This window comes from Crassostrea angulata, chromosome 10 (assembly GCF_025612915.1).
Source record: "Crassostrea angulata isolate pt1a10 chromosome 10, ASM2561291v2, whole genome shotgun sequence".
Classification (NCBI taxonomy): Eukaryota; Metazoa; Mollusca; class Bivalvia; order Ostreida; family Ostreidae; genus Magallana; species Magallana angulata.
In genome coordinates, this window is record NC_069120.1 from 12,485,805 (window position 1) to 12,505,322 (window position 19,518).

General features: G+C 32.5%; 1 protein-coding gene across 1 annotated transcript; it reads left to right on the top strand.

The window, feature by feature from the left end:
* Positions 1–596: 596 nt before the first annotated feature.
* Positions 597–17,293, top strand: LOC128166437 (tubulin polyglutamylase TTLL7-like). The gene is made up of 18 exons (XM_052831604.1): positions 597–706; positions 2,494–2,604; positions 6,689–6,892; positions 7,310–7,367; positions 8,897–9,028; positions 9,313–9,471; positions 9,867–10,083; positions 10,648–10,971; positions 11,141–11,235; positions 11,404–11,545; positions 11,669–11,881; positions 13,018–13,107; positions 13,506–13,844; positions 14,040–14,174; positions 14,281–14,361; positions 14,480–14,640; positions 14,893–15,078; positions 15,343–17,293. Exons 2-18 carry the CDS (start codon positions 2,550–2,552, stop codon positions 15,452–15,454), a joined length of 2,703 nt encoding a protein of 900 aa, XP_052687564.1. The 5' UTR covers positions 597–706; positions 2,494–2,549; the 3' UTR covers positions 15,455–17,293.
* Positions 17,294–19,518: the final 2,225 nt, after the last annotated feature.

Here is a 19,518-nt window from a genome sequence, read left to right on the forward strand (position 1 = left end):
AGCATTTTATACGGGTATCATTAATGTCATTTGACATTCAAAATCCCCTGCTTTTGAATTTCGGCCACGCCAATCAGCCTTACGAGAAAGAGGGACCTTTTCAAAACAAAAACCTGGACGTTTATTATTCTACTGAAATTGAAAAACCATGTTTAACATTCAAAGCATAATGAACTCGAAAATCCCAGTAAACCGTAACGATACATATAAGAAATGGGAGAAATATATGATTATAAGTTATTAATAACCATAATTTAAGTTAGAACGGACTGAATTTGATGATATTTATTAATCTAACTATTTCGATGGGTGTATTTCACAATCAAACACATAGTTCGACATTAAATTGACAGTGGACCTGTGGAAGTGATATGGATCAAGTCATAATGGAAGTTCAGGTGAGTGTTTTAACCCATGGGCCTTATTTTATTATTTTCGTTCGTTTATAGCGTTGTGCATTTTTTCTATATACTGAGAGAATGTGATATTGTGGATTATACTATATACATAACATAATAAACGAGATACCCGAATCTTTTTGCAACATATAGCTTTAAATATACACTGTGCCTTTGTTGCTAGGTAGAATGAACTTGCGTTATCACGTGATCAAACAAATATGGCGCTGGTTTGACGGGCACCTGCTATTGGATACATATTTTGACTTTTTAAGCATAAAAAAGATCTTTAGAAGTTAAAACAGAAGGTAAATAGATATGATTTATCAAGCTTGTACGTATAAAAATCTTGTTACAGAACGAACGCTGAAAAATGGCTACCGATATCAACAATAACAAAGGTTATCGAAGTAATTATGCTGAATAATTAGTCTATCTAATGTTTAGTCCTGCTTGGCAGTGGGAAATAAAACGTGTTGGGGGAATAATTTCAGTAACATTTGTTTATCTTATATATCTGGGAATATTTTTCTGTCCTTGTCAACTTCAGCATTATACTACAATTTCACACAAAATGTATTGAAGGTAAAAATCATGTGTATAATAAATGTGATTAACTTTTACAGGGATGTTCACTTTGAACAATATCTTGAAACTTTATCTTGATTCTAAATGTATAATCTGATTGTAGATATATATACATATATATGTGCAGTCATCATAAATTATTGTAGAATCATCATGAATGTATAAGCTGATACAGTCATCTGACATGAAATCATAGTTGATCATACATGCAGTCTCTTTTAAGAGAAGTGACCAAGACATAGCTTGGACTTAGGCTATGCCTGTCCACTTCAGTGTTACATGCACAGTGAATCAAAAACAACCTATATTTCAGGAACTTAAAATACATGTACATATGACAATTGATAAATACACATAAACAATTTAATTGTCAGAGTACAGGTGTAATCATGATATCATGCATGACACGCAGTTTTCAAAATATCAGAAACTTCACACAGCGGTAGATATTTATTTCTTTACATTTTTAACTTTGTTAATTTCTGATAGTTTTTGTATTATCTGGTTAACTTCAAGACTGGTTATTTCATGCACGAGCGATTTTGCGCTGAGTATAAATAGATTTAAAAAGGAGAATTCGATTAATGCGACGTTTATTACAAACACTTAGTCTACAGGTTGTGTCTTTGGCTTTCCCTACCCACTCTGACCCACACATGTTTTTTTTTTAGATATATTGAACTGCTGTTAAATGGTTATTTTTGTGTTGTCGTTTATTTGTACGTCAAATGAATATTAAATGTAATTTGTAACGAACGCACCAATCCTAAAAAATCGGTTTTGTTTTTCAATAAATTAGTCAAGAAAATATTTATTTTTGGAGTAGTGAAACAAGGGAGAAAATAAGATGGAGTATGCACAGTTACAAATAGCAGGATACAGGAGAGAGAGAGAGAGAGAGAGAGAGAGAGAGAGAGAGAGAGAGAGAGAGAGAGAGAGAGAGAGAGAGAGAGAGGCTGTCTTGTCTGCTGTTTGATCAATATTCTTTGTATATTCCCTTAAGTATATCATGAATAATACATTTCTTTAATATGACTTTAATACTGTGATTGACCTGCAGTCTTTATCCTAAAAATGGATTAATTAAAAGCCAATTCTAAAAATCTTAGAAACTACCAGAGTTATTTGACTGTATGTGTACATGCACAGATCTAAAGGGGGTTTGGTGGGTTTGCACTCCTGACAAAAGACAACATAAGGGAAGCTCTTGGTTTTAAAGCATCTTTGAGCAAAATCTGACATATATTAAGATAGTTCTGCAATCAGTCATACTTGTATTTAACCAAAGCATGTTAAGGAACTTTAGTGGCTGTGCAATTGCACCTACCACTGAATTTATATAAACACTCTTATGATTTGAGTGATGAAAAATGAGCTTCCATTCTGTGAACAATTTTCAAAATTCAGAAGCTTGTATCCCCTGCACTCCAAAACATAGCTTGAAATGAACAAATTCTCATAGTTTTATAAAATGTGGATACATTTACAAAGATCTTTCTACTTCCAGGTGCATAATGGCTTGAATTCACCTAGTTGTAAAACTGACCATCAACAAAAGCCAGGATGCCAGGAATAAAGCCTAGTGCGTCTTTGACGTCTCTTATGATGGACAAACAAGGTCAGAAATCGGAAATGTACTCATTTTCCTGCTCGTTTTTCATGTAGAAAAAGATCACTGTTAATGAGATTAATTAAACTTGATTATATTTTAATTAAAACACTTTAACCAAAGAAGTGAAATCGATCAGAATTTCATCAAGGTCTTGAATCAAGATCGACCGTTGAATTAGAAAATAATCTGGTTTGGTAGAGTACTGTCAACCAAAGACCTGAGTGTATTGCAGTAAGCCAAACAGTACTCTGTGTTATTTTTATTTTTGAAAAATTGTATATAAAAATTAAAACATTTTTCCTTCGATCATATATGGTATATATATCTGTTTTTTTCGTGTGTCACAAAATTTATGAAAATGGAGGGAATATGTAACATTTTAATTTTGCCACTCATTTTTTGAGTTTAAAAAGTTTCTTATGAATTATAATACAAGATTTAATTCTGCATATTTATTAATTTGCTATGTAAAAGTGATTGCAAAAAAAGTGAAAATAGATCATTGTGAACATTATTGAAAATTAACACTGTATATGCATGGTTTACCCATTAAGACTATACATATATATGTACATATCATAAAGCCACTGGTGGGTTGAAGATTGTCAGTCATTTTAAGATAATAGTGTTTGAACCCCATATCTTGAAATAACTTTGCATATATATAGATTTTTTGTCCATTGCTGTATTTATTTACCAGACTTTTGGGCCATAAAAGTTAGGCAAGCTCATGGGGACTTGATCTCAGTTTCAATTTTACAAAAGGAATAGATAGTGGAAAAGTGAGTCTGAGATCAAAAGTTGAGCTCGTCTAACATTTATGGCCCTGGGGCCTGTGCTGGTAATAAATGATTTCATCCCCTGCAATTGGGTATAAGCATTGGGCTAGTATGTCAATTTGTAACAAATAGAAATATTCATATCTGAATCTACAAAACATTTTTCTGTACCTTGCAATTTGTTATCTTTAATTTGGTTGTACAAAATAGATTTCAAATACTGCATGTCATATTTAAGCAGTTTGCTTATGTGCTAAACGCTTTATGTCATGTAACCAAAACTATTACACTACCTGATTGCTTCATCATAGCACTATCTATGATAAATCAGAGTATTGAAAGTACTGAAGTAGGAACTTTTTAAATTTTTTGAAGCAATTCACATTTTCATTTATGATCACAATATAGTGGTTGTTCTTTTTAATGATGCAAGAATTTTGGCCCAAATTTTAGAAAACACATAAACCAGTATTACAGGAAGAGAAAGATATTGGCTAGTCTTATCGCAAACTGTTGACTTTTTTCAGCATATGATATTTTAATGCAGATAAATGTATTCCAAACAAGCTTCAAGCTAACCACTTTCCAGTACTATCAGTGCTTTGATTACTTACTGTAGTGAGTTTTTGCTAAACATATTGGATATTTCTGCATTCAGTCTGGATTAAGACTTGGATAGCAGTCTTGATACAGTTGGATGATTTAAGTTTGTTGTGATCAATGCAAACATGATGAGTAACAGTGATGAATTCATCCATAATGTAGTCCAAGTGTAAAGAAGACAAATGAACCCAATGAATATTTCAACAAGCAATCTAGTTCAAACTTCTTTTGGTCCTGTTCATTTGCTGTGTATATAACCATCCATTTGGCATTGTTTATATCAATTTAGAACCATATGTTTTAAAACTTGATAAATATTAAAAAATATCATTTTATATCATATGTACACCTCAATGAGGAAATTTGCAAGCATGCATGTATTTTTAGACGGACTTAATAATTCCAAAAGAGATGTCAATGTCCGAGGTACCGTTTTGTTTCATGATTAAAGCAACATTCATCCAGATCTCTTTATTTACTGTCATAGCTGTAAGTTTGCCAGTTGCCCTTATAAACCACTTTGTTAGCATGTATGCATGTCTACTTGATACTAAGTTAAGGGTATTCTTTGGTTTAGCTATTTGAGACTATTTAAACCTTTAGACAAAGAAGAGTCACTTAGAAAAGTCTATTGATCTCTTGTAATGTTTCCCCCGTAATTACTGATGTTTGAGCTATTGATTTTGCTGCCTTAAAAAATTGAGAGTTACCAAGTTAAATGAACCTCTTATTTAGGGGTAGTAATTACGTAAATGTTTGGATGAGTGATATAATAGTATAAATTCCTTTTGATCTTCACAGGTATAGTTGCCAAGTATCAACAGTGTTGTTAATTCTCTTCTTTTGCAATCTGCCTGTCTGGCAGAAACAACATATATGAATAATTAACTGTCCATTTGATAACTTGCTTCCCTTAAATCAATGAAAAAGAAAGGAAATGGCCCATACATAACCTCAACCAGTTAGCACTCAATGATTTCCCATTTCGCAGGTAGAGAGGGTATGAGATATCATTCAGCTAATACAAGGAGGCCAAATATTGGAATTAAACTTCCAATTCCTATGTTTATTTAAATCAATAAGTTCAGAGCGCTTTTCTACCTTGGGCTGATCATTTATTCCATAGATGTCGAAGTTTTTGACACTTGTATGTCAGTGTATCTTTGTCATTGGTAGAAGGGACGAGCATTTAATCAGGATAAATTAACACTAATGTGGTATTCTGGTAAGCTATATTTTTTGCTTGATCAAGCATTTTTTTGTCTCTAGGAGGTCAATTAAAATGATATTTAAATGACTGCATGTGTATTAAGATAACTATTTCTTTGATTAAACAAAGAATATTTTAATATCTAGATACAAAGTAGCATGCACACTTTTAAATTTTATTTTTGTAAGAATTATGAAATGATAATAGTTTAAAGAAAGTCAACTAAGCTGATGGCTATTCAAATCATAAATACATGTATTCATTATTCAGATAATTTTCATGAATTGCAAGAATTTTTTCAGTGTGATAATTTTCAAATCACTTGTGTTATTTGCTTGTACATTTATTAGTACAGTACCGTAGATAGAGCTCGCAAGCTTTGAAAAATAATTTTAATAAAGAAATAGTTGAAAATCCAGGAACATAATGTTATGTCCATAATAAGTGTTACAGTATCCTAAGTCTTTATAGCAAGTTTTGCGTCAAATGACTATTAACTATAATCCTAACACAAAAAAGAGTGCATGCCCCTTGATAATCCAAGCCAGGCACAATACCGGTAATTGCTAAATAACATAATCCATTTGGATTAACTCCTTTGGAGCGTATTAAAGGTGAATGAACATTGTTCAAAATGACTGAATCCACTGATAGGGTTGAACAATCTTGTAAGTAATTTTATTCATCAAATAAAGGTTGTTTTGAATTCTTCAATCAAAAATTTTTATGACCACCTTGAGTTTATATATTTGCCAGTTACTTTCTGCTATCACAGTAGCCTTTCAGTCCTGGCCATTTCCTTTGAATGTTTTAAATGTCCATCATGATTTTAATCTACTGTAAAAATAAAATGTAATGTTTTCAAGATTTCTTAATTATTGTTGAACCCTGGGCCCATTTCTACAGTGCTTTTGGTTCATGCTATCATTAGTTCTTTAGTTCATGCATGAACTGTTAATGTAAAAAGTTTGAAGAATAGAGAGAGAGAGAGAGAGAGAGAGAGAGAGAGAGAGAGAGAGAGAGAGAGAGAGAGAGAGAGAGAGAGAGAGAGAGAGAGAAGGGAGAAAGAAAGAGAGAAAGATGGTAAAACTGTGTCATAACAAATGAACATATCGATGAGGTGTTTGTGCTATCTTTATTTAAAATATCATGTTCATAGTCACATATACAGTAGCAATTAATTAATATAAAGCTTTTTATATTAATACATGTATGCAACAATATGTACACATCAAATTTCAATACATCCTTATCAGAAAAACTTGATTTACAAACCTGAATTTTGGTCAGGCTATTACCAGTAGTCACTTTTATTATTATGAAAACAGAGCATAAAATACTCAAAATCTAATGAGGGTTAATATGTAGTTTATTCTGCAGTACTTGCTATACTTAACACCAAAAGAGGCATAATGTTGTATACATAAATGAGCATTCCAAGTTGGTATTATGGAAAAACTTTGATTGTAAAATAATCTTACTGACCTTCACCTTTCAGATGTGACCTTGACATCTTTAACGCAATATGCCCGGCGCCCAGGAGCTACGCAGTCCTCCCTGTTACAGAGTGCTCGGCAACCAGCCCCTGAAGAAAAACGGAATACCGAGACGGAGGAGAAAAAGGCAGTACCAGCACCAAAGAAGAAACGCAAGAAAAAACATGGGATCACTGCTAACCTAAGTGGTACAAGATATGAAGTCAGTAAGTACTAGTAAATTGTACTGGTCATGATGAATATTTCAGTAATTTCAATTCATTTATCATCACAAAGAGAATCAATAAAAAAAAGTCTTGATTGTAAATCAAACTTTGAGTAATTTCATTTGAATATATAAAGGAACAGATTTATTGTACTCAGTAATCTAACCCAAGCTACCTTCCTTGGTCTCTCTAAGAAAGAATGCATTTAGTAGTGCACATAAAAAACACATCATTGGAAGAAGGAGATTTTGTGTGGATTACCATGTCACAGATATATAAGATGTGTGCTTTTTGTCAAATACACACATGCTGCACATAAACAAAAATATGCTACACTGTAATTATGAACTAGAAAAAAGAACAAAATTTTAGCATGTTGATTGAAAACAATACGAAATGAATTCTTCTTTTTTATAGTACGCCTTGTTTGTGAAAAATGCAAATTTGATATTTGCAAAGAAGATGACCCAAACAGGTTTGTAGAATATTTTAATGTAACAGTACATTCTGATCCTGAACCTAAACTATATTATTTTAAAACGATTGGTAAACAAGTTCTACAACTTATATAAATATCTTTCGTTGGCACGGATGTTAGCGTGAGGGGGTCATTGATCCAATCCAATCAGATAGCCTCATGGGGGCATGGGATACCTGTCGATATTAATGTGGATAAGAGTACATTATAATCAAAATACACTCATTGTTTTGAAATTTTCAAATTTTACAATATCTAACCAAAATAAAAAGTTTTAACAATTTTTGGACAGGTAAAAATTATAAAAGTCCTAATGGGATACAAACTCTTGAGTCTTGACTTAAAGATTCATACTTATTTGTGCTACGTACGATGTTAGATAACAATTTTGGGAAAGAAAATAATTATAAAGTCATACTTGACTTTTTTGTTTATAACAATAGAAACTATGAATCAAGGTGTCCAATACACCCTTATTGTTTTAAATTCCCAAGAATATCTTGATAACAAACCATTCTTATGATTTCCTAAATTTTGACACTGTCCAATTTGTAAATCTCAGCCCATTCAAATACAGTACATTTGAACAAATTTCACTGTACAACATCAACCTGTTATTTAATTAAAAACGCTGTAAAGAAATTTGTGTAAGCGTTTCTTAGTAAACAGGCTCTGAATAATAAATGTGTTGATAACTTGATTTGTACATGATATTGGATACACTGTCTATAAAAAGGGGAAAAAATTGATCCTTAATTCTGAGTAAGCATTCTTGAATTTCTTGTGTTTTCTAGTTATGTACTTCCATATTTTGAAGACAATACGTAAGTTATGTACCACTAAACAGAAATCTGTTAGCAATGCAATATTCCATAGCACAATATGGCTTTATTATTGTGCTTCTTCTCTGCTGTTGTTCCATTGTATAATTACAATGTGTCTGGCAATACATATATTGTGTATTCACAAACAACAGTTACTTGTCTTTTGGTAGTATTGTGTTAGAATTATTTTTTAATATTTTTAATCATTGGTCTCTATTTATAGATTGAGATTTTGTATCATTTTAGTCAGTTCTTAACCATATTTGCATGTACAGTCAGTGTGCACTGATTGATGTGTAATTAAATATTTTCTTCATATACACTGCCATTCTATGATTGTAAAAGTGGAATCTCCTGAACAGTTTTGTCTGCTTTTTTTCAAAGTGGTTAGGCTGCAATTAATGTTAATTTCATAGGGATTTTATAATGTAAATTTTATTCAATCATTTCATTATAATTTTGTTACAGTAAGAGCAATTCAACAAAAAAAGCTAGAAATTTGTAAAAAAAAAAATTACTCCTCTTTCCATCTCAAACTACCAAATGGAGGACCAAAATCTCCTCAAATTTATAACTCTTAAGATGGATGTATCTTTAAAACCTTTGCAATAAAAAAATGATGCACGATGTGTTTGTTTTGCGTCCATGGTACATTATGCTTTTAGTACCACCCTTCTGAATCTAACAATGTTTGTTTTACAGCTACCTCATATGGAGTGACAGTTTTGTCTCAGCCGACAGAATCACAGAGTTGAAACCATTCCAGAGAATCAACCATTTCCCTGGCATGGTGGAAGTCACAAGAAAAGACTGCCTCGCTCGGAACATGATGAAGTAAGGGAGCGTTTGGTATTAAAGGTCTCATTCTCTGAGACTAAGTCTTTTGATTAGAGGTATACTTCATGAGATAGACTTGCATTGAAGACAATTTAAAACAGATTTAACTACCAAGTCTTTTTATAGGTGGAATCTCTTTCTTTCTTGGTTCCATTGAGCATTTTGCTTCACACACTAGCAATGATGTGATTCTAAAGGATTTTTTTACATGACAACCTATGAATATTTTCACTTGAGCATAGATCAAATTATATTCAAGATTCTAATTGTTTTTCCCTCAGAATCCAGAGACACCATGCTGAGGAGTTTAACTTTGTCCCAAAGACCTGGATTCTGCCAGCTGACCATAGTCTGTTACAGAACTATGCAAAAGATCTGAAGGCCAAGAAAAAGTACAGAACCTTTATAGTGAAGCCCGCCAATGGGGCACAGGGACATGGGTAAGAGGAGATCTCATGAATGTTACATATTAATTAAAACAAGCAATTAAGCAAAGATTAGCTGGGCCATCAAAAAGAAAAGTTTTTATTTGGTTAGACCCAGCAAAATCATTTCTTGATCCCTAGATAAAGTTAATTTTTGTTCATTGACTTGATATACAAGACAAGCATCTCTTTGTCACACAATGATAGCAGCAAAATATATTGATTCTAAATTACTGGGTAACTGCATGGTCTGCTTAAGGGGACTTGGACAAGAATTAAACTGTTGTCAAAACATTTTTCAATTATAAACAGAAAATTGTACTCGAAAAACAAAGTCTATCTGCTTTTGTTGGAGAATAAAACCAACCTTATTAAACATTTTCCTAATTCTTATCTTTTTTGTTTTCCAGCATCCAATTATACAGGAATGCTGAGAAGATACCACCCTCTGAACATTTCATCGTACAGGAATACATAGACAAACCTTTACTGTTGGAGGGCTACAAATTTGACTTGCGCATTTATGTTCTTGTGACATCATGTGATCCTTTAAGAATATTCATATTCAATGACGGATTAGTGAGAATGAGTACAGACAAATACGTCAATCCCGCTGACGCCAACCTGGTGAGCTAAAATTACTGATACTTAAAAATTTATGCTAATTGCAAAATCATTTGAAGTTATTGTGTCACATGCAAGATTTGATAAAGTATATCTGGGCTATTTTCGCAAGACACAAAATTTGTGAAAATAAAGTAACTGGATTATTCTTTTTAAAGTTTCTTAAAGAAAACAATAATGGGTACAATTTCTGCTTAATTCTTTTGTATTTTTGGGGATGTAAAAAAGAAAAAAGCCAAAATAAGAGCATCATGAAAATAAACAAATATACAGTTCATTCTTTATTTACTGCATATATATGTGGTGTCTACAATCTGCAGTTTGTTTCAATTTCTTTTACGGTAATTTCATTGCAGTTAGATGCATGTGTGATTTATCTCCCCTTTTTGCATTGTTGGGTGGTGGAGGTGGGGGAATGGGGGGAGGGGATAATTGTTTTATAATTTTTATGTACAGCTTCATACAGAGTAGGCGTACATCCATTACCAACCAATAGGGGCAGGTGTTTATTTTGTCCCCTGTTTTTAAAATTTTTGTTTTCTTAATTGTTTATTATTTGTCTTTCAGAGTAACCTGTACATGCATCTTACAAACTACTCTGTGAACAAACACAATGAATACTATCAGAAAGGCGATTCTGTGGAAACAGGAAGTAAGCGATCAATCCGCTACTTCAACGAATATCTACGTAAAAATGACTTTGACACTATGTTGCTATGGCGACGTATCTATGACATGGTAGTGAAGACCCTCCTGGTGGCCCAGCCCCACCTCTTACATGCCTACCGCATGTGTCGCCCTGGGGCCCCGCCGGGCAGTGATAGCGTGTGCTTTGAGGTGCTGGGTTTTGATGTGCTGATTGACAAGAAGTTAAATCCATGGTTACTTGAGGTAAATACCGGTAGTGTAATTACTATGTAGGAGTAACTGAGCTATCGAATGATTTTATATTCTTAATTACTATGAATTTTTTATCTGGACACTGCAGTTATAAGTAATCATGGAGCAACAGAAAAATTTGTGTATCTTTAGGGAACTTAACTCTGAATTATATTTGCAGATTAACAGGTCTCCCAGTTTTGGGACAGATGAAAAGATTGACTTTGATATAAAATCAGCTCTCATAGAGGACACAGTTCGCCTTCTCAACATCAAGTATGTTTATCTCAATATGAAAGTTTAAAAATCATAATTCAGATCAAATGAAGGTTCTTTAATTAGATCTTTAAGGTACAATGATATTTCGATCTATAACCTCCATGGTTATGTTGGTCATATGCTTCCAATAGTTTTTATGGTATACCTATTGCTTTTTCTTTGCAGGCTGAGTGATAAGAGAAGGAATTACTTTGCTCAGAAGGCCGAGGCCCAGAAGAGATTATTTCGGACCACAAAACGAAATGAAGTTGACATGTCTGAATTAGAGAAAAAGAGGCTTAATATAGAAAAACGAAAAGAGGAACTTGTAAGACATTAAACTCCTAGTTAAATGGCTTTTGATTACAGTACATATTATCTATTCTCTTGTAAATCACATTATGCAAGCAATCTTTGTTGAATTAAAATGCATATCTTTGCTGATTTACAGAAAGAGCAGTTAGCAAGAGTGAGAAAAGCCACAGCTCGAGAAGATTTTGAGAATCGGAATGCTGGAAGATTTCGCAGGATATTCCCTTCAGAAGACAAACTGAAGCAGCAGAAATATGTCAACATCATGTCTTCCATATTTGGAGTGGTTATGTCTGGACGGGCCCCTGCAATGCAGAAAGAGATACAGAAAGTGTACAACAACCAATGGAGGGTAAGTCTCTTCCAAATGTACAATCTATAGATATCTAGTTGATCATTGTACCTTGCAGTCATATCTAACAAAAAGAATTCCTTTACAATATAAGAAACTTATATGTAAATTAAGATTATCATCCCATTGTCTTACCATCGAAACTGGCAGATATAACAATGTTCCATTACAAAGACGTTTATGTCCTCTATGTACTTTAGATATAGAAGATGAATATCATTTTATATTGAAATGTCCCTATTACATTAACTTAAGAGAAAAATTCCTTAAGAAGTTTTATTATATTAAACCCTCTGTCTTTAAATTAATTCTATTATTGTCAACACAAAATGTAAAGGATTTGTGCAATTTAGGTAAATATATTAAGAATGCTTTTGTAATCAGAAAACTTCATGTATAAACTTGCCTTTTTCAAGTGACCAGTATATGTATTATAACATGTGTATATTAATTGTATATGTCTATGAGCTGTACAGCTGTTGACTAATAAACAATACAATACTCCTCAAGTCCTAAACATTCAGATCAATGACCACTAACTATCTTTAACTAGCACGCTTTTATGGCAGACATTCATTTTCGCAATTTGAAGTTGAAAGGTTTAACAATCATCTTTTCAATGACATAATTTTTGCTATTTAGACACTGATTGCCAAATTGGGCCCTTAATAGCAATTAACCTGTCATAGATTTGAAAGCAAGGTGAAGGAGCAATCTATTAGCAGGGATATCTGTACTCATTCGGTCATTTTAAGTTCAAGTTATTTTATTTCACTCATAACATATAATGTTACATGAGGTGCAGAAGGATTATATACAAAAAGTATAAGAAAAGCAGGATTTACAAAAAGAAACAGAATAAAGTAAACAATGAATTTGTTTTAAAGTACACATTTTCATAAGTATTACATGGTTTGAAGATGACATAAGTGTTCTAAATTTTAAGATGTTTGGGTTTTTAAGATAATAATTACTAGACAATTTTTTTCTTACATGTGACAGTGCACTACATTCTAAAACATAATGAAATTCATCGCCAATTTGATTGGCATCACATAAGCCGCATTTGCAGTCTTCATGTGGAGTATTGTTCCACCTACCAATTTAAAAACCCAAGAATTCACTTTTTTTCACAGGAGGAAGATATTTTGGATATGATAGCAGAGTGTGAAGCTGATGAAAAAGATGGAAAAGGAGGAGTGAACAAGGTTCAAAGAGGGCCAAAGGTAAGTCAACAAGCCCAGCTTGTCCATCTGTTCAGAGGACTGCAACACCTATTTCTTCAATTTTATAAGAAACCAAGATGATACTAAACTCTTTGTCCTTGTTAAAAAGGGGAATGATGGGAATAACAAACAGGTTTATCCAAAAACATTACGTGGAAAGGTTGGAGATGCTTGCAAACTTAATTTGACACAAAAATAAATTGAACGAACTGTCAGATTCAGAGTGCAATGGCAACATAGGACTAAATGAAACAATTGCATGAAAAAATGCTAATGCTAGTGTTTCTAAGCATCTGCATCAAACACTTTGGAATAATGCATGTGCATGATGTTTATAAATTTAAAGAAATTGAGCACATGAAACTAAGCTAATGTTTCCTTTTTTTGACATCATGCAGCCTCTGTCCAGTATGCCAATGAGTGTCCAAAGTCCACCCATGGAGGATGAGTTTGAGTTAGAAGAAGAGGATGAGGAGGCAGAATATGCCTCACCCCCAGGGTCCCCAAGCTTAAACAGGCGGGAGAGCAGACCACCCTCCACCAAGTCTCGCCCTGGGTCACTGCGACCTGACAGCCGGGTCAGTAACGATGCTTCTAGTCTCTGCAATTCACGTCCAAACTCTGGTGTCTCCAGTATGAGGTCACGACCCACCAGCAATATGTCTGCCATGAATTCTAGGTCAAAGTCACTCTCTAGAATTAATGGAAAGCAGTCCATTTTGCAGAGATCCATTATAGTAAGTACAGCAACCTTTTGCTAATGCATCATTTCCAAATTGAACTGCTGTTGAAAATTAATGAACCACTCTGAGTTTCAATAATATTTCAGCCCATCAATGTACAATTGAAAAATAAAGCTCTTTGGTCAATAAGATACTTTTATGGAAAGTAAATCTGACAACTAAATGTATAATTTGTTTGCCTCTGAACAGGATGACAACTTTTTGATCACTGTTGTGAAAGAGAGGGAAGATGAATTGACAAAGAAAACTCTTCAGGCATTGAATGACATGAGAATAAAATTCCCAGGGAAGACGGATCAAGAGGCAGAGTTCATCCTAGATACTGTAAGTTACACTCCTTATAATGCTCATATTACAAATACTTTGATTTTTCAGTGAATCTATAATGGACCTTCTTTTTAACCAGAGAACTTATCTTTTTTTTTTTTAGCTTCATGAAAACTGGAAATTCCATAAACCAAGGATTGCTTCATATTGGCTAGTCAAATTGGACTCAATTAAAAGGAGAAAGGTGAGAATGATGTAACCAATAATTGGAATGAAAAAATGTAAAATAACATATTATATACAATAAACTGTGACATATTTTAATAGGTACATAATTTTGAATTTAAAACTCTGTTCTCAAGGTGATAGACATTGTTCGCTCCAATGTGCGAGCTGTACTTCAGCGGATCTGGCGGATCAGTGATGTGGATAACCTGCGGCTGTACCGGATTTTTACCAGGGTGTTTAACCGTCTGCTGTGGAGTCACGGACAGGGACTGTGGAACTGTTTCTCCACCACAAGGTGACTACAAATATTTGGATTGAATATGTCTCATACAATTGTGAATAGCAAATACAAATTATTTCAATCTACTTTACTAATTTTTGTAGTCAAGTAAGAAATATGTGATTTGATAACAGGTATAGATATGTAATCTTCTTCAAATTATTGGTATCTTTTATGTAAGACACAATGATTTTCTCCTTGTAAAGCAGAAAAGAGGTTTCAGATATTTCTTATACATTTGTAACTCGTAATTCTGAATTTTTTTAGTCAAAATGGAAGTTGGGAGACCATCTTTAGCAAGAGCTCAGAAAACATTTGTGAGAATGAGTTCAACTGCTGCAGGCGAATCGTTCAGCTGTGTCGGGATTGTCTGCTGATCGTCTATCAGTTTGCTGCTGAAGCCAAGTCCACCAGTCAACAAAACTCTGAAAACACCGATCTAAGTTCTGCTGGGTAAGTACTGTACGTGTATCTTATCATGGGACATCACAGAGAGAGGGAGAGAAAGAGAGATCCAGATCATACCAGACCAAGAGGGATTGATAGAGCACATGCAACAGACTTAATGAACTGTAAATGACAATTCTTTTCACAAAAACATTTAAGTGCTCTTCATTTGGAATCTTAATTGAAATAGGGTTTGAACATGTAATTCTTTTCACTGGCTCACTGGAGATGCAATGTGTCCCCTTAATCCCCTGATCTCTTCTGTTTTAGAACTTTGTCCTCCAGAGACAAGTCCTCGACCCTGATGGTACCCCCCAATACGCAGACCCTGAGCCAGAGGTACTCCAAGCTCTACCCTCGGGCCGACACGACCGCCACATGATGGACCCACCAGCTATCTCCTCATTTTGTGCAATCACTTCTCAGTTACCATATACTGATTCACCATGTTGTGCTTGTTGCTTGCTAATATTCCTAAAATGAACTGTGTTAATTAAGAATTTATCTTGTTGATTTTTTTTTGTCAGAGGATTTAAATTTTTACTAATTTATTTTTTACACAGCTGTTGTATTTTTTTAAGTATTCAAAATAAGTACTAGTGCACTAGTAACCTTGTCTTTTAATATCATAAACATGTTTAATATGGCAAACATTTTTTTTCTGAAATACTTATAATACATCATGCAGGCACATGTTCCTTGATTTTTAACAGATTATTATAAACCTAAAGCATTGATAAGTTTCAGATTATTATCGATAGAACTAGAACCTTTTTAAATTATTAATTTTTTTCAATCTGAAGTTTCAAGCATGTATTCTTGGGGTTTTTAAAATATACTTTATACTTTAATGTATACTTCATTTTTTTAGTTCCTCTTTGATTTTTTTTCAAAGATTATTTTAGTATATATATAATACTTTTTTGATGATTTTTAATAGTTCAAAACCACTACCTTAATCATATTAATTTACACCTTATTAGTAGACATAGCAGTGTAAATTTTAGACCTTTTGGAAATTATTATAATGTTGGTGCTTTTATATAACTTATACATGCAAAAGTAGAACCACCAATCCAGAATTTTGATATGTCAAATATAATCTTGTACAAATATACTCCTCTTTATTTTATTATTGTTTTGTTAAACTTTGCATAAACTCTCTACTTTATATCATCTGTAAAGTAAAATATGAACTGGAATACAAATGTTCATAAACACTATATGATACCAGTATATACCAAAAATCTTGTAAACTAGTCAGTGTTAATTCTTAAGTTATCAAAAAACTATTTGTCTGTGATGTTTCCAAGTTGAATCAGATTTAACACAATGTCGATTTTGAGAAAAAATGTTTTAAAAAATGTACTTGAGATAAATTTATGAAGATTTCAGACCTTTTTCTAACAACTTGTTAAAAAAAAAAAAGAATATTTGTGAATAATGGAGTATAAGTGATAAACTTATTGTGGTACACTATGAAAGACATTATTCCGTCCACTTTGTACATGAGTGATAATTAACAATTACTACTACATGTACTTGTATTAATTGTGTAGTATTACTTACCGTAGTCATTTTTGTCTACCATACATTCTTAAATAGTCACTTTTAGTACAAATTATGTATTCAGTGCATGTTTTGAATTTTCAAACCCAACCCATATCCTCATCCATCAGGGAGGTATATACTAAAGTACAAATAACAATTCTAGAATAATTCAAAGATAGCTTTTTTTAAAGGTTTCGTATCAATATATTTGTTTACAATGAAATTCAAAATTGATCTACAAAATCACATACCGCATGATTTCGGCAAGACTTACGATAGCTGCCTTTCCCAAATAGTATATACGTCCCTGCATCCTTTAAAGAAGTACCAGGTATTTTGATATCTACATTGAAAAACTTAGAAATGTATAATAAGACTAACTGAATAGAAAACCCATTTAATAATGACCTCTTTGGTACTATAGCTGTCCATGACAAGTGCTATATTTGTGCCACTTTTCAGACCTAATGTGTCGACATATACATTACCATTACCATAGATACATACACTGTACCCAAAGGAATTGATTGTAATGAATACCGATGCATCATTGAGAACTGTTGGCTAGAAAAATTCTTTGAATTGTTAAAGATTTGTTAAATTATGGACGTACAGTGTGCATTTTGGAGTATGAAGCTGTGATATATTCACCTTATTTACAATATATATTTTTAAAATCTTTTTAGCTCTGTGAGTTTAAAAGTTTTTGTTACAAGGCTATATTTATTTGCATGCATTATGTGGGTTTACGCCAGCGTTCCTGTATTGACGGGTGTCATGGTAACTTTTTATGTATTGTTGAAGTTTTTTGATAGCTTTGTATGAGGATGTTGTTATTTAACATAGAAAGAATGAGGTTTTGACACACTTTATATTGTACAAAATTTTAAGAACTGTTTGCTTGAATCAAACCATATCTTCTGAACTTTTTGGCTCAGAAATTTCATTGTTAATTGTGACATTAGTTATACCAACTCATAATAAATATTTTTATGAGAACTGAGTATTTTGTTATTCATTCAACTTCAAGACAACTTGTTATTCTATAGCACCTTTTATAACAAACGATAATTTGAATTTAAATACTGTAGGTGGTCTGAATGTTATTTTTTCAAAGTTTTCTCCCTTTATTCACGGTGCCAACTAAACTTGACACTGCTTAAAGCAGTCATGCACTGTGTATCATAGGACTCCAACACTATTTATTGATGGTCCTGATAGAAACTTTAATATACTTTAAACAATTTCTTCTTTATATTTTCATATTTCATATTTGTATTTACAAATATTGTAGAAGCAGAATTTTGCTGGGAGAAAATTTAGTCCAGAAATGGTTTTGATGGAAAAAATTTCATTGTTTCAAATATAAACGTATGAAACATTTAACCATATGAAAATATTACCATAATTGAATTATTGTTTTGTTGAGAAATGTTTACAACGAAATTAACAAAATTAATCCCTAATGAATATTTTGACTAACAATATACAGGATCAGATTAAAGGTATAAACTGTTAGGTGTATCAGTAATTAAAATCTGCCCTTTTAGCTTAATTCACTAAATTATGGATTTATTGTAAATGATATTTCTCAACTACTGGTAATTGATATATATTGCATCAATTTTTAATTCACGCAGACATCAGATAACTTTGTTGTATACAGAACATGAGTCGACTTTTTTGACCAAAGTACAATATCCCTATAGAAGATAAAGCTCCTCTTTACACATACATGTACTTTAAAATCAATGATACTGGAAAAGGATATTGTTGATTTTTCTACATACATCATCAGAGCATGCTATCTTTTCTTATTTGCTTGTCATATACAGATAAAATTTTCAAGTTGAGAATTAATGAAATGTCCATAAAGTGATTAACCATTTATAATTTAACATTCTGAAATTGATTTTACTGGGTGGTAATGCTTACTAGTAATTGTTTGTACCAGAGTAAAATAGTGAATTCAACATGTTCTCATTTCACATGATGTAATGAAGCTCATTTGCTACTAGGAATCACTGCATTTGATATGCCAAACATGCACAGATTTTAAATGATAAATTTAATACTGTTTTCGTAGCTACAGTTGAAGCTGATATTTTTACGTGAGCAAGAAAGTTTTAAAAAAAAATCACTTTCTTTAAAAACAAGGAGGAATGGAACACCTCCACATTCTTTTGAAGTAAAAATTAATTAAATTAACTATTAATTTTACATTCAAAACTGGCCAGAGCTTTTACATATCATTAACTTCATAACAATTCTTAAATTACATTTTATTGTCAAATATTTTAATTATAATTTTAAAATTTTAAAATGCTGGTTATATTTTTTTATTTCAACCATTATAATATCTCGAGGTGTCCCATACCATATTGAAATGGGATTTCATCACAAGAGCCCATTTGGCTGGACAACAAAACCCTGTCCTTCTCACCTGGTGTGTGTTACCTCACAAGGCCTTGAGGCTGTACTATATTGGCCCCTTCATCAGATCAAGGTGGCATTTATTTCCTTCATCTCACATTTGCTCATTTATTTTGACAACCAAAGCTCTTCTCTCTCTTTCCTTAACGACTTTAAATGTTAGATTTTCTGACAAAGACTTGTTGATTATCCAGGTGCTTTCTACTGGTACACACGCCAGCTCTTTATCAGTTCTCTAAGTTATTTCCCTTGTCTATGAAACCAAGAGCAGTGCTTTATGATTCTAATTTTGTTTTCTGAAAACACTGACCAAGTACTTGTATCATAAATAAAAATACTATAATGGATATTGCATGACATTATCATATTTAGTATTATTTGTGACTTTATGTTCCAGATTGAGCCATGTACACTACAGCGTTTACAGTAAATCATTTAAGACGTATTCAGAATCCTTTTGAA